Genomic DNA, 15,154 nt, shown 5'->3' on the forward strand with positions numbered 1-15,154 from the left:
ATATTTTTTTGGGAATTCAGTTATTTTGGAATTATCAAATATAATTAATGAATAACTAAAATATTCGCAAAATCTCTTTTGATAACCAACGGAAATTATCTTGATCATCCACCAATTAATGGAATCAATTTTGGTTGATCGAAGAATAAAGCACACTCCTATTTGCCGCATTATGAAGTTGATCGAATTTGGATTAATTAATTTAATTTGCATACCCTTCTAATTCAGTAGCAGGAACAATAAGGCTAATTCCAATGACATGATCATGAAAAGCTCCATGTTCCCCCACCATGAGCTCCCATGTCCTCCGGTGCTTATCAGCCCAGCTACGCTCACAGGGGCAGCCACTAGAATTAACCCAGCTTCTTCAACCTTATCAATCAGATCTCTTAGCGCCACGCCAGCATCAACCGTCACAGCCAAATTGGTTGAGTCAATTTCGATGTTTGAATCATATTGTGCTGCACTTATCTGTAATTAATTTCCGGACTGTGTTGTATTTGTTGTGACACCCTTCCGATAAGATGCCGTCACTGGACTTAGCCCAGTTTCTTCAACCTCATCAATCACTTCTTCTACCACTACTACTCCAGCATCTACCGTCACGGTCAAATTGGCTGAGTCAACATCGATGCTGGAATCATATTTACCAATGATGGACAATGGATTTCAAGAGCGTGTTGAAGGGCAGCTTAGTTTTGAAACAAAATGCGCAAATTTGTTCACTACTTTCACCTTGAGCTTGTTTCTGTTGGCATAGGCCACGGCTAAGCGAAGCTCTTATCAAGTTGTTGGATATGCAACGTTTGTAACGTGGCAGTCCTTTCGATCAGCCCATTACATGTACCGTTGCCGTTGGAGAGGGTGCAGACTGTTCCGTTGCAATGAACCGGCAGCTGCGGTGGGATTGCCTGGATGGTTGTCAGGTTTGAGCTTAGCCCCACACAAGCAGGTGCACAACACCTAGGATCCAACAAAGAGAATACATCGAAGGTGGGATTATAATGCTAGATTGATAAAGAAAAGGAGAAAGGAGAAATTGAGGAAAAAAAAAAAAACATTCCCACCTCTTGGCAAAAAGAAAATTCATATATACTTAATACCATTAGGTAAATGGAAGTTTAGGTCACATGATCATTTTCTAGCCAAATGGAAACTATAGTCCATGAGACAAGTGTAATAATAAAAATTTTATGAAAACCAATATAAATTTTGGAACATAAAAAAAAATATGAAATTGAGAATGCTTTTATTATATACTTATGAAGTATTGACACTTCTAAATCTTTTGCATATTTATGTGGTATTTATATTCGATATTTTAATGCTTATGATATGTTGAAATACGCATCAAATTTTCCGGGATATGATAAAGAAAAAAAAAACAATTCTCTTATGAATAATGAAATCATTTTTTTTTGTTATTATGTCTTTTATTAATATTTCACAAAAGTAAATAACTTTTTAAAATCAATTCAATATCTATTATATATTTTTAATTGATTATTATAATATATAAAAAATATTTTCTTTTATTATTATATATCTTGACGTAACCATATTATTATTTTTCAAAAATTATCGTATCATCATATCGTATCTCGTATTATATATTCATGTCTTTGTTTCATAATTATGGACATTTGTTTTATTCATCACCTTGTTTGGTGAAAAGAGGAAGTGGATTCATAATTTCTTTGGTGATCTAAGAGCTTCGTGATCAGTTTCATGGCAAGTACTCAAAATATTAAGCAATAGAAAATGACAAAATTTTATGTAAGTTAGAAGAGAACAGAATTAAAGTTGAGCTTCAATTAACGTTCAAACTAAATCTCTTACAAAGAAAAAAGGAAACATTTCAAACTGCATCAGAATCAAATTATAATGTCTAAAATAACCATGTTCACCACTGTATCTCTTTGCAATCAGATAAGAATTGTTACTTTGGAATAAAAAATTGCAGAAGAATCTACTGAAAAATATCACAGTACGGTGGCTGGCGAATATCTACATACTCTAGCTTCATTGTAAACAAGACCAGGTTTGCAAAAGTACGCTTTGCTTGGACTGCAATGTCTGTCTTCTGAGCATATGCACAGCCCTTCTAAGGCACATCCATCACTTTTAACTCCTGTACCAAATAATATCTCATCTGACCATTCGCTGGAGAAGATGTTCTTTGGGTCCAATCGCTTCTTTACTGAAAGAAATTTATTATAGTTTGGATACTTACTTTGCACATTGAAGAATGCCAGGTTCCTATTCTTGGCCCAATGTGGTCTAGCCCTATATTTAAAGAAAGCCATTTGCTCAACTTCTTCCATTACATCTTCGTTTAACCTTGGAGTTGAAGCATCATCAGCACGATAATAGTTGAAATCAACAACTATGGAGTCCTCGGATTGACCTAGATATGCCTGTGAAGCCTTGATGTAACGTATCAAAAAGCCGTTATAGTGATCCACCCCACAAAAATTTTCTGGCTTTAGGTCCCTTAATTTTTTAACATCTCGGATGAAGTCTCCAAACTTTGTCACACTAAATATTGCAGTTGACTCATAAAAGAAAAGTCCCTTAATTCTTGGATCCCAAGGACATGAGCTATCTATTCTTATGGTTGGTGAATATAAACAAGAACCCGATGTTTGCATTTTTCCTTGGCGACCCACAACTGGGTAACCCGTGAAAATCAGGCCATTATTCTTCAATCCATTGGCAATCTGTTTCTTGTACGCCAAAGTAGTAGCCGCCAGTATGCATTTTCCATTGACGTTTTTGGCACTCTCGAGTGCTTTTTCTGCGATATTTCCAAATTCAAAACTACGCTTTAGTATCTATTTTACTTCTAGATAAAGATCTTTGCAAAAAAATTGGCAAACTGGAGCTTACCTGTTGCTCTGACTGATTCGGAGACCAAGATTTCGTTGTCTTGAAACCCAAGAAAGTCGTTAATTCCATCGCCAAGGGCGTCCATGGAAACTCTGTTGTCATATCTATACACAGCTGTATGTTTTGATGGATACCAAGCGATGTCTCCAAATTCATATTTTTTTCCATGTTCGATGAATTCATTTTCAATTAAAGAATCATCAGTGAAATTATATTTAATGCTTCTCTTGAATCCTCGCTCCAGAGAAAAAGTGACCTATTGTTTATTGAGACAACATAAATCTATTACAAATAACAGCTGATGAATATGACCAACTGAGATTCCGAAGTTCGATTTTTCAATGTAATCTTTCAACTAGTTGATAAAGATAAATACCCCTATGTTTCCTCTAATACAATTACTATTCCCAATTTAATGATTTTTACAATCTATTGGATCATTTGGTCTCTTACATGTATTCATTTGGTTACCATCTGCCTAACTCTAATTAATGTAATTTTGAAGATTGGAAGCGGAGCAAATCAAACAAAGAATAGAAATACTGACCTTAGAGATGACCCCCAAAGTTCCTAATGATACTTTTGCCGCATTAAGAAGTTGATCTTGAGCCCCAATTTGGATTACTTTTGCATACCCTTCTGATTCACTAGCAGGAACAATAAGGCTGAGGCCAATGACATGATCATGAACAGCTCCTCCTTTTCCCCACCATGAGCTTCCATGTGCCCCGGTGCTTATCAGCCCAGCTACGCTCACACCCTCCCAATACGGCGCCGCGACTAGACTTAGCCCAGCTTCTTCAACCTTATCAATCAGTTTTCGTAGCGCCACTCCACCATCGGTTGTCACAGCAAAATTGGCTGAGTCAATTTCGATGTGCGAATCATATTTTGCTGTACTAATCAATAATGAATCATCGGACTGCTGTGTGGAAGGGCAGGCTAGTTTTGGAATGGTGTGTGAAAATTTACTAACTACTTTCACCCTAAGCTTGTTTCTATTGGCATGGGCCACGGCCAAGCGAAGCTCTTCTTCTGTTGTTGGGTATGCAACAGTTTTAACATGGCAGTCCTTTCGATCTCCCCATGCACCATAGGAATTGTAAAGGGTGCAGATAGTTCCGTTGCATTGAACCGGGGCCTGTGGCGGAATTGCCTGGATGGTTTGCAGGGTTGAGCCCCATACAAGCAGGTGAAGAACACATTGGAGCCACCAAAAATAATACATCCTGGACAATTCTAGCAATATTTGCAGATATGACCTTTGGTGGAGAGAATTTTAATTTGGTAAATAGAATGTATTAATATGGTTCTTTGGACCTTAGAAGAAAAAAGGAACGGTTACTTTAATTGAAAACCAAGATATGATCTTAAAATCAGTTTGTAGCAGCAGACCACTTATTCCCACGATGATTTGTTAGGTGTCTCATTATAAAATTGGTCAACCCAGGACAGCTCATTAGTAGTTGTAAATGAAACATGATACTCATAATTCCCAAAAGTGCATTCAAATTCACAAAATGTATAGGCACATCGCACATGGTGCAAAACACTTTAAAGATAAAAGGAAATATAGTACAATTATTTTATGAGCTGTTAATAGCGTTTATGTCCGATGAACAAGGACAGATATTTATGTTGATGAATAAATTAGGAGAAGCCATACCTTTTTTTTTGGGGATTAGTTGGCAGGACTCTAATTCTTTTCACGTACAATGTACTTAAGTTAGTTGGCAGACGAAGGTAATACACGTGTCTAAATAAATGAAAATTGTTAAAAACAAATAATTGTATGGAATGTGATAAGGAATAATGATATTCTTCCACTTTTGGTAACTGCCTTGATGTTATTACTTCTGGGATCTTAACCTCAATGCCTGTTGTCGATCTACGGAAGGTCTTGTCCCAATGTCCGAAAACAGAAATCGAGAAAATCACGAACCTAGTTCAGCCTCTGGTTTTTCTAGAAGTTGGCCCTTGGAATGGAGCTTTTTTTGCCAAAAAAATGAAAGGGTAGATCACTCAACACCCTATTGGCTTTTATTTTTTTGGGATTTCAATCCTCAACTCTTATTTTCTACGCTAATAATCCTCTCACCTAAAAGGAGGGAATATAAAAATGAAGTTGTAACTTGCAATAAAATGTGATGATTTTAACTTCAACTGATCGAATCGTATAGGTAATTAGACTCTACCCTTCGACATAGAGAGCAAAGACGATAACACAAGGAACCGGTAATGGATAACCCAATCCTGTTGAAGCGCCAACAAATAAACTAATAGAACTCTCTCAAAAAGAGGTTTATCAATGGGTCGAGAGACATGCAATTTAGCATTTAGCTGTCTGAATTGCAAACCCAGATTTGACATTCAACTGCAATTGCAAACCCCACATCTCAGGTTTCACATCCATTAAGCAACCAAAAAGGAAAAGATGACAAAGAAATTGACATTCAACCCACAAATTGCCGGTTCACTTGTGGGATTAGAGTTAGACTCATCATTCAAAGATCAATTTGTGTTAATATTTTTTTAATAAAACTGTCCGAATTTAAATTTAATCATTAAATTAAAATTCTAATATGCTACTAACAATCTAAACTAAAAAGAAAAAAAAAAAAAATAGAGAACATAACTAGAAAAAGGATCAAGAAAGAAATTCCAACAAAAACCTAAAATGGAGCAGCTGAGTGAAATTTTCTTTATATGCCTTTAATTCGTAACATCAATTTCAAACGTGGGTAACTTCTCATCTTGGGTTAAATCTAGCAGTCCGTACTCTAGAAGAGTCTTCAAAAGCCGGGCCCCTTTCCTCCTTCCCCTTGCAACGCCAACACCACAGCCCCTGCAACCTCCTTAGGTGGCACAGGCGCCATATCCTCCGCCTGTTATTTAATTTCAGGCTAAGTTTTTAGTCTTTTGTTCCGTTCGCCTCAGACTAAAAACCAGGCGCCAAAATAAGATATGCTTTGGTCATGTGGTTAACAGTGAAACAGTGACAAATACTTTCACATCCGAGCGGTTAAAAAACAGCAACGAAAATTTTTTTGGGACTTCTGCTTGCTGGCGGAGGGAGAGGGAAGTAAGAAAACTGAGAAAGCGGAAGGCAAGTGGACAGGGCCCAGCCTTCGGAATGAATCTTATCTTATTTTGGACATAATTGCAAACTAACTTCCTAGAGTGGAGTCGATGTGGTGGTCATGGGAACCATGTTGGGAAATTGTAGGCTTCAAAGTATAGCCTAAGCGTTAAGGGCCTCAGCCTTCAATAACAACAAAATAACTCGGTTAATCCTCCTCTGCTGTCCACTCTACGTATATTAATGATTGGAAGTGAACATACTCGGACCACGTGGCCGAAAGTTCCACTTACCAATTCAATGTTCTTTTTCAAAAGATTTACGTAGATATATTGAGATGCTTAATGTAGATATTGCATCGTGTAAAACATAGCGATAAAAATGACAGTAAAAGAGGGCATGGTTAAAAATTTATAAGAATTACAAGTCAGGAGGGAACCTCCTAATCTAATTCAAATCATAAAGCATCAGTCATCTAAAAAGGGAAAACTGTTGGTACACAAATATAAAGAGGAGAGACTTATCTCCATTTCTCTTGTAGTTCTTTCCTCTCAGACAAAATCCACGTTACAAAGATTGCAGCTACAAGTGCCACGATTGTAATGAGAAGTAGGGCATAACTGAAGTCGTCTGTGAGAGAATCGTACGTCCTTGAAGGTGCAAGCTGAGTGAAAAAGAGGTCCACACCATGTGCAAAGACAAGGGTCGTTGATTCCAGCTTGGCTGGCACAGTTATTATACCTCGAAGACCTTCCACTCGAAGGGCATGTGTAACATAGGACTGCAAACAATTCATAAACAGCCATCGGTTATGCTACTTAAACAGTTCCCTTCCCCCCACCCAACCTTCAGAGAGAGAGACAGAGAGAGATGATGGATTAAATTCATAAAATGTTCATTGTTGGCCAGTTTCAGCATATGCATATGGCCTTAAGAGAATGCTTGCATGCATACTACAGAAGAACCTCAATGAAACAGCATTTCTCAAGAAGGTAATGATACTAGTGCATAACATATATATATATATATATATATATATATATATATATATATAAGAATGAAAGAAAGAACAAGCTGAACTGCGTGACAGAACATATGGAAACTAACCTGAGGAATGATTAGCAATGAATCTGTTAGTGGTATAATGCCTTCCTCTTTCTCCGCTTGTGTGGGGTTAACCGATCGACGAGGATCCAGGAAACGCTTATCAAGTGCCAAAACCTGTAAAACATGGTTAAGATAATGCCGCAGGCAGAAGTACCGTACAACTCTGTTATTTTGTAGAAAGAAGCATAACTCTTAACTCTTTCAAAAGAAAACATGAGCAACTCATAAAGTAGCAGTGAAGATAACTCCATGATTTAGCTCTTTCTGAAAATTTTAACATACCTGATCACCAATTGTACCGATGAGAAGCTGCTTTGAAGTTATACCCTTCGCTGTAGATGTCACTGCTATAGCTTTCAAAGAATGGGCGAAAAAGTACGACTGTGATTTTGTTATGACTTCTGGTCGAGAATATAAAGAAATCGGTGAAGTAAGGTTGTGCTTTCCAAGAACAAGTTTCCAAACGTCTTTGTTGTCCTGTGGATAGTATTTAAGTTGCAGAAAGATAAATTTAACTGAAGTGAAGATACAGGCAATTCAAAATAAACAATTCAAGTTCATCCACTTACAGCCCGAGACTGGTCATAAATTTCAATGACTGACATCTCATATCTGTGTGCTCTAAGATTGAAGTAGTGGTAGACAACCCAGTTCTCACTAAAAACCTACAAGAAACAAAAAGCATTATCAATTGCACCCCTTTCATAGCTGCTTATGACACCAATATGAGAAAATAAATTGAGAACTTACAGCATGAACAGGACCCTGTGAACCATGATGAGTTACCCGGTGCAATATACGACCAGTTACAGTGTCAATAAGATATGCAACCAACCATGATTCTTCTGGTGTAACAGATCCAATTTCACCAATGCCTTTGGGTGCAACAGTTGCCACAAAAAGTAGATTTCTTGATATATATTTATACATAACATCCTGGTCTGCTATAACCTTTGCTTGAGTATGTACCACCTGAAAAACTCAAATCAAAAACCATTCAGTATGATTTATACATGCAATATTGGCAACAAAGCTTCAACAAACATTTAAATTACACAGAAAGAACATGCACAATTGGGAATGAACCACATTTACCTATCTTCCATGACACCCATTAACCACATGAAACTACAGCACAACAAAATTATATACAACTGGTTTTTAAGAAGTCAATAACAAAATAAGAATGAAGAGGGAAGTCTTATCAATGGTTAAAAATCTTGGGGTAGAGAAGTGCATAACCAAAGCTTAACTCAAGAGAGCAGTCACTTCATGCAATAATGCGATACAGTGCAACTGAGTCTGGAAAACTTCCCCTAAGATCACCATGCTGGTTGACAAAAAAGCACAAGTAATTGAGAAAAACCATTCGGGAGTGGGGAAAAAGCTTTACCTCATTCAATTTTCTAGTGACAGTTGCAATGATCTTTTCTGATTCCAAGGGGAACACAACTGACCACAATTCCCTAATGTCAAAGCAAAATTCATCAGCCACTTCACCAAAGCATTTGCTGTTCAAAGCATGCCCCTTGATGATGCCATTATCATCCTCAACTGAGTACCAGTATATGTTTGAAAACTCACGTTTGAAAATACTAATAGCCTCGGGAGTTTTGGGGTACAAATGTGCATGCTTATCAGCATCGATTAGCAGATGGAGTCGCTGTTCTGTTGAATCTGTATATGGCAGTGGAATAACTTGGGCAACAGAATGAACAAGACTTAAAGAATTAAGCTCCTTCCCTCTGTAAGTGTCAACAAAAGAAAGTACACCTGGCGCAACTGAACTTGGACCACACCTGCCAACTACAAGAACTGACGGGTTTTCATCCATAGCATGATGATGGGGAACCTGCCACTGATACAAGTTTAGTCCTATCAGATGTTGACATGTGTCTGATTTGTGTAGAAACTGTAGCAAGTGAGACCAGACAATGTGTCCATCTCCAGTATGCAAGGCAAAAATCTTCCCTGCCCTTGTTAGTACTATGAGCAGTTTCCGGAAGCCATTGTGGTCTCGGGTCATCTTGCTTTTCTCAGAACTTTTTAATCTCATACTTTGTATGACTGCTATATCCTCAGGGCTTGCAAGAATTAGTGTTCCCTTCAGCTTCAGCATATGTCCCTTAAGAAAAAAGAGCATCTTGTCAAAACTATATTGTCAGAGAGGATTTACTAATCAAAGAAATGTGTCTTCATTTTCAAATAATGAATGCAGTAATGGATGCTTTGACAGTTGGAAGTTCATGTTTCTAAGACTAACATGACATAATACTATTCAAAGAACTGAAAATCATTTAGCAAACTCTGTCATGAGTATACGAAAAACAAGTACGCTCAGTCATGTTTGTCCATAATCTTTCTAATTTCAGAACCACATGAAAGCCTTCATATATGATAATTCAACATGTATCAGAAACAAAATCAATAATTAATTATCTATTAAACTCATAACAGCAATGAAAAGAGTTACATGCATGCAGACTACAGTCGCCTTCAGTTAAACTGTAAAAAAACAAAGGTGCTTTTCAATGAAAACATCATAACATTCTAGAAATTGTCTTAAAAGATTCATGTTCCATACCTTAAGCCATTCAAAGAGGTTGTGCTCCACCTTTGCGACCGATACACCATCCCTTGCCACAGGGAGTTCCGAAGTTGTTACATCAGTTATTGATGCCAGGCCATCTTCCCTGCTCCATACAATCTCACCTTGTTGTAATAACAATAATGAATGATCTTCCATCACAATCAATGCCCGAAATCCATAAGACGTATCAGTTCGGATATAGTTATTTATGAAAACCTTGTGGACAAGCCCTCGTTGCTGGTCCATTTTAATGCTTTCTTTAAGCAAATTACCATCCCAATCATGCGCAAGCTTCACTGTGAGATGAATCTTGCTGCCTACATGCTGAATCAATGCAAAAGCTTGTCGCCCCTCAGAGATTGAAAGAGCATCACTAACAGCTGTTTCATGATTTGTTTTTTCCACCACCTCCAACTTGCCCTCACCAATCACTCTAATAAATATAGTAATAGGATTCATTTTAATTGCAAATATTCCTGAGATTGATGAAGGTATTATTACTGCCGGTCCCAAAGAATCCTCAACAAGATTTGTAATGGGTGTCTGTTGAAAACTAATTTTTCCATTCTGAAAACTTATTGTTAGCAAAATTGACCCTGTAGAATCAAGAGCCACAACTGTCCCACTAGAAATTAGCGAAACATCTCCCAAAAACCCACCAGAAAAGGCTGCACTTTCATGCTGCAACAACTCTCCATTCCTGGTATTGATTTTATATATCTCAAACTTGGATGAAGCAGCAAATCCTACAATGTATACTAAATCACTGCCAGGAGGCTGAATTACCTGCTGAACCTCAAGGCTGCAGATAGCATGTCATTGTAGCACATTAATGATACTATTATTCTCAAAGGGGAGTGTTTGAAGAAAAGCTGATGAAATGTAAAACTTTCGAATTGGACTAACCTTTCTGCTTCAAAATCCTTCTTCCAAAGGACCTCACCATCTATGCAAGAAACAACATTGAGGCGTCCATTGCTAAAAATGATGACTACGTTATCCTTTTCAATTTTCAAATTTGTCTGCACAACATTGATATGGCCAATCACATATGCTTCTAGACTTATTGAATGAATTATATAATTTCTATCTACACCACTAAATACAACTTTAAATGCAGGAGATGAAGTTCTATTGGAATATAAAAGATACAACAATAAGAAATGCCCATAAAAGCGCACTTCTGTACATAAACTGGCCTGGTTCTATTGCATGTGCTACGGACAACTAGAAATCTTTTAGATGAAAATTTAACAAGAATAATCTTGATTGTATAACAGAACATCTAATAGAGCATGGATAGAAATTTTAGGAGCCATGAACCACTGAAAACAGATTCTGCGTCAAAGAGATAGGAACAAAAATGATTTTAATTGGAAAGATTCTGACAAATGAAAAATCTGATGCTAACCGGCACTAATAACAATGATTTTGAGTGCTTTGGACCCTGAAGAGAAGATTCCCACACCATCTGCCCATCAGGAAGGTTCCATGCTCTTAAAATACTTCCTCCCGATGAAAGGGTGATGACATCTGCAAGAATGAAATTTATTTAAAACTTAATCAGCTATAAAAGCAAGATATCGCATCTTCCCTCAATGACACCAGAAGGAGAAACCAACATTTAATCAAACAAAATATTCAACACTCAACAAACACACGATGGAATACAAGCAAGCAAACGATCAAAAACGAACTCAAATTTTAAAAGTAAAGGAATATAAGATTTTTCTTTAAAATAAATATGGATATGGGCGTACTTACATTTTCCAAGAGCAATATCAATTCCATCGATAACATCATTAGACCCCAGCACATGTCTCCAAACTACATAAAACAACCAACCAAAATCTAATAAGAATTTAAAACAAATTGAAACAAAAATCGAAGAAGAAAATTATAAAAATTAAATATATTAACTTCAATAATTAGTAGCAATTGAATGGTGTTGGACTTACAAATCTCGCCGTGGCGGAGATCAAGTGAAGCTATAACGTTCTCTTCGGTGGCTACTAGGACTCGTTTTCGACCAGTTTTTTGAGTGTGGAACACTGCTTGCTTCACTTTCCCGATGTATCGTTGATGCCTGAGATTAAACAATTAATTAGAATAAAAAATTCTAAGAAAAAAGCCAAGAAATTAATCAATTTCAATGAAGTCAAGAAAGCGATAATTATTAATTGTGAAATTGAAGTGAGAAAGTAGAGATTACCAATCCATGAGGCCCACTTGATCTTCGTAGAGAGAAAACATCGGATTTAGATAAGAGAAAAAGAAGATAAGAAAAAGAAAAGACCTAATCGCCATGGCTAATGGCTATGGCGATTGAGGAATTAGCTTATCTGTCGGAGGGAAAGAGAAACAGATCTGAGAGAGTCGAGAGAGGAGGGAGAAGTTTACGAGGACGATCGACTCCAACCCTGCCTCAGCTACTCAACTTTACTTACATAAAAGCCGGCTTTATCAAGATTTTTCTTTCTTCATTAATAGTTTAAAAATATATATAAGAATTAAATATTGTTTGGAAATTTTCTCATTGTATTTCTTTTCAAATATAAACTTACTTTAACTTCTTTTATTGGATATTAAAAAAATTGAATTAATTAAAAAATAAACGAAAGGCACCCTTTTCCATTTGAGTGAAAAAAGAAATATTGGAAGTCAACAACATATTATTTGTATTTCTTCTTATGACAAGTATAAAATCCAATGTCATTTTAGGTTGATAGGACTTAAGAGTGGGCTGAGAAAGGATTTAATTGTTTTTTTTTTTTAATTGAAATACTCACTTTATGCAATAAGTGAAATTATTTATTTCAAGAAACTTAATACTAATATATATTGATTTATAAATGTGAAGGTTACTGTATAAAGTTTTTTTTTTAATGTATTAACAATAAATTCAACTGAATCAAGTTAAGCCATCCTAATGCATCATTCAAAAGGTTTCTCTAAAGTTTTGTCCAGTCTGAATGATGACGGTTTGATTCGAATAAGATTCGGTTTAATTTTTTAAATATTATAAAAATTTTAAATTTAATTTGAATTAGAATCGAAGTTTTATTAAATTCGAATTGAATTAAATCAAATTTTATAAGTTCAGTTCAGTTTTATTGATTTTTAATTTTTTAATTTTTAGATATTATTTAAATATAAAATCTTAATATATTTAAGTAAATTTTGATATAAAATTATTAATTTTATTTTATAAAAATTTAAAAAATATATATAAAAACTAAGAAAAACATATGATTTGGTTCAATGTGGGTTCTTTCAACTTTTTACTTTTCAATCCAAAATTCGATACAAACCTAATATATACATTTAAGATCCCAACTTGATATGAACTGAATAAAAAAAAAATTTGATTCAAATCAAATTGACCATTACAGTTTTGAATCGATTTTTCAATTTTTCAATTTTTTTCTCACCCCTATGATTCGTCAAGTCCACAAGGTTTTTAAAATTTTTTAAATATATTAAAATGTATGAAATTTTATTATATTTAAATATATTTTAAAATTAAATAAAATAAATTTTACTAATAAAATAAAATTTCAAGTTGAATAAAATGGAGTCCAGATTTTAAAACTCATGTTTAAAATTCGATTCAATTTGAATTAAGCTTGCAAGTAAATGAATAATTTGATTTGTGTAGAGATATCAATTTTACCTATATTCAACAAAAAATTTAAAATTTTATTCAAACGGATATGGGAATGAATATCACATTATAGTATATGAATAAGAATGTATATGATTTTAAATTTTCATTTGGTATAGGAATAGAAATAGGTAATGTAGCATTCATCTTGTATATGTATCTTATATATATTTAATATATAGATTTGTTATTAAATAATATAAATTATTATTTTTGATTAATTAAAATTAATATATTTTTTGAAAAAATATATATTAATATATATTTTAAAAAATTACATAAATATACAAGATAAAAATAACAAAAACCCAAAAAAGAGTTTTAAGTTTTTTTTTTAATTATAGGTATAAAAATTACTTATATTAATTAAATACCCACGAAAATTAGGTTGAGAGTGGAGATGAATTTAAAAAACTCTGTATATATAAATACGAAGATAAATATAATATGAAAATCCGGATATGAGAATGAAAAATATTTTATCTTACCCATCCTCTACCCAGGTATAATAGATTTATGTATATATTTAATTAAAAATCAATATATTAATGATCAAATATCATATTGAATGAAAAAAATATTATTATAAATAAAATATTAACCTTAATAAGGGATTGAGATATTTGTTAGCAAAATACATTATATATTATATAATATAGAATATTAAATTTGAAAAGAAGGGAATAAATGGAGGGTATTATGTGACATTTTTATTTTTTTTCATTATTTGTTATTTAATTTTTTAAAATATATACATTTTTTACTTTTTTATTTATTTTTATTTTATTTTTATTAGATAATATAAAGAAAAGTTAATAGAAGTATGGATGATAAAATAATTTGTATCCGAATGATTTTGGTTAATTTCAATCAAATATAAGTGCAATTAAAAAAAAGAAAGATCAAATCAAGATAATCGAGAATTTTTTTTTAAATATAGTTAGATTGGAGACAAATTTAAAATATTTTATTTTTTAAAATAATTTAAATCAAATCAAAATTGAGTTTAGGATGCTTTGCTTTGATTCATCTCGAAATGTATAAAAGAATATATTATATTTTATTACTTATTTAATTTATATTTATATATATTATTTGAATAAAAATATTATTTAATATTTTAATTTAATAAAAATTATATTTATATATAATTAAATTATAATTTATATTAAAAAATAAATACGCTTATATTTATTTATATATTATAATCTACTAAAACTTAACATAATTTTTTTTTCTTTTATATTTAAAATATAATTTAAAAAATAAAAAATTATCTTGCAGTAAAAGCGCGGTCTAATTATAATTCTTATAAAGTTGCAAGCTCCAATGAATTCGCCAAATCTGTAGGAGCAATTCATGGGCCTGAGCCTTTTAACTTGAGGCCATATCCGATACACCTATTCCTTAGATACAAGGAAGTAGCTGTCCAAGATTTATTTTTTCCAACGCATTGAAATATAGAACTTTCGTTAGTGCTTCCCAAAAGTAAAAATAATGTTTCCAATTGGCTTTGTTTTGCAAAATCAACTGTCAAAAAATAATTTTTGAAAAATATTGACCTAAAAAAAAATAAATCTTTTTATGATTTCAGCGATTCAGTAAATTTTTTTTACTGTTTCCCAAAAACATTTTTGAAATAATTGACTAAAGACATGCTTAATCTCCTTGCATTTAATTTTTCTTGATAATGGATTATTATTTTTTTATAGTTTTTTTGGATCATATCTTTCACATTTAGTAGTTATTTTTACTCTCCGATATTCCTTTCTGTTTTGTTTAACGGTATTGGAATTTCTCAAAAATAGCATAATTGGAAGTAGAT

The 15,154-nt window shown here is 33.6% G+C and overlaps 2 protein-coding genes across 3 annotated transcripts; both read right to left on the bottom strand.

Annotated features, from left to right (window-relative positions):
• Window positions 1-1,850: 1,850 nt before the first annotated feature.
• Window positions 1,851-4,250, bottom strand: LOC111284673 (L-gulonolactone oxidase 3-like). 2 transcript variants are annotated; one of them, XM_022873508.2, is made up of 4 exons: window positions 3,437-4,237; window positions 2,890-3,145; window positions 2,234-2,797; window positions 1,851-2,131 (listed from the first exon to the last, which is right to left on the bottom strand). In XM_022873508.2, exons 1-4 carry the CDS (start codon window positions 4,115-4,117, stop codon window positions 1,983-1,985), a joined length of 1,650 nt encoding a protein of 549 aa, XP_022729243.2. In that variant the 5' UTR covers window positions 4,118-4,237; the 3' UTR covers window positions 1,851-1,982. The 2 variants fall into 2 exon arrangements, with proteins under 2 accessions (XP_022729243.2, XP_022729242.2); XM_022873507.2 differs by having other exon boundaries at window positions 1,851-2,797; window positions 3,437-4,250.
• A 2,100-nt stretch (window positions 4,251-6,350) lies between these two features.
• LOC111284674 (uncharacterized) lies at window positions 6,351-12,100 on the bottom strand. The gene is made up of 12 exons (XM_089762942.1): window positions 11,878-12,100; window positions 11,624-11,751; window positions 11,430-11,492; window positions 11,077-11,198; window positions 10,572-10,687; window positions 9,660-10,467; window positions 8,469-9,200; window positions 7,826-8,047; window positions 7,645-7,740; window positions 7,358-7,552; window positions 7,076-7,189; window positions 6,351-6,749 (listed from the first exon to the last, which is right to left on the bottom strand). The coding sequence occupies exons 1-12, from the start codon at window positions 11,970-11,972 to the stop codon at window positions 6,489-6,491; spliced, it is 2,952 nt and encodes a 983-aa protein (XP_089619068.1). The 5' UTR covers window positions 11,973-12,100; the 3' UTR covers window positions 6,351-6,488.
• Window positions 12,101-15,154: the final 3,054 nt, after the last annotated feature.

This window comes from Durio zibethinus, chromosome 6 (assembly GCF_047325235.1).
Source record: "Durio zibethinus cultivar Kanyao isolate XHJ-2024 chromosome 6, ASM4732523v1, whole genome shotgun sequence".
NCBI classification, from domain to species: domain Eukaryota; kingdom Viridiplantae; phylum Streptophyta; class Magnoliopsida; order Malvales; family Malvaceae; genus Durio; species Durio zibethinus.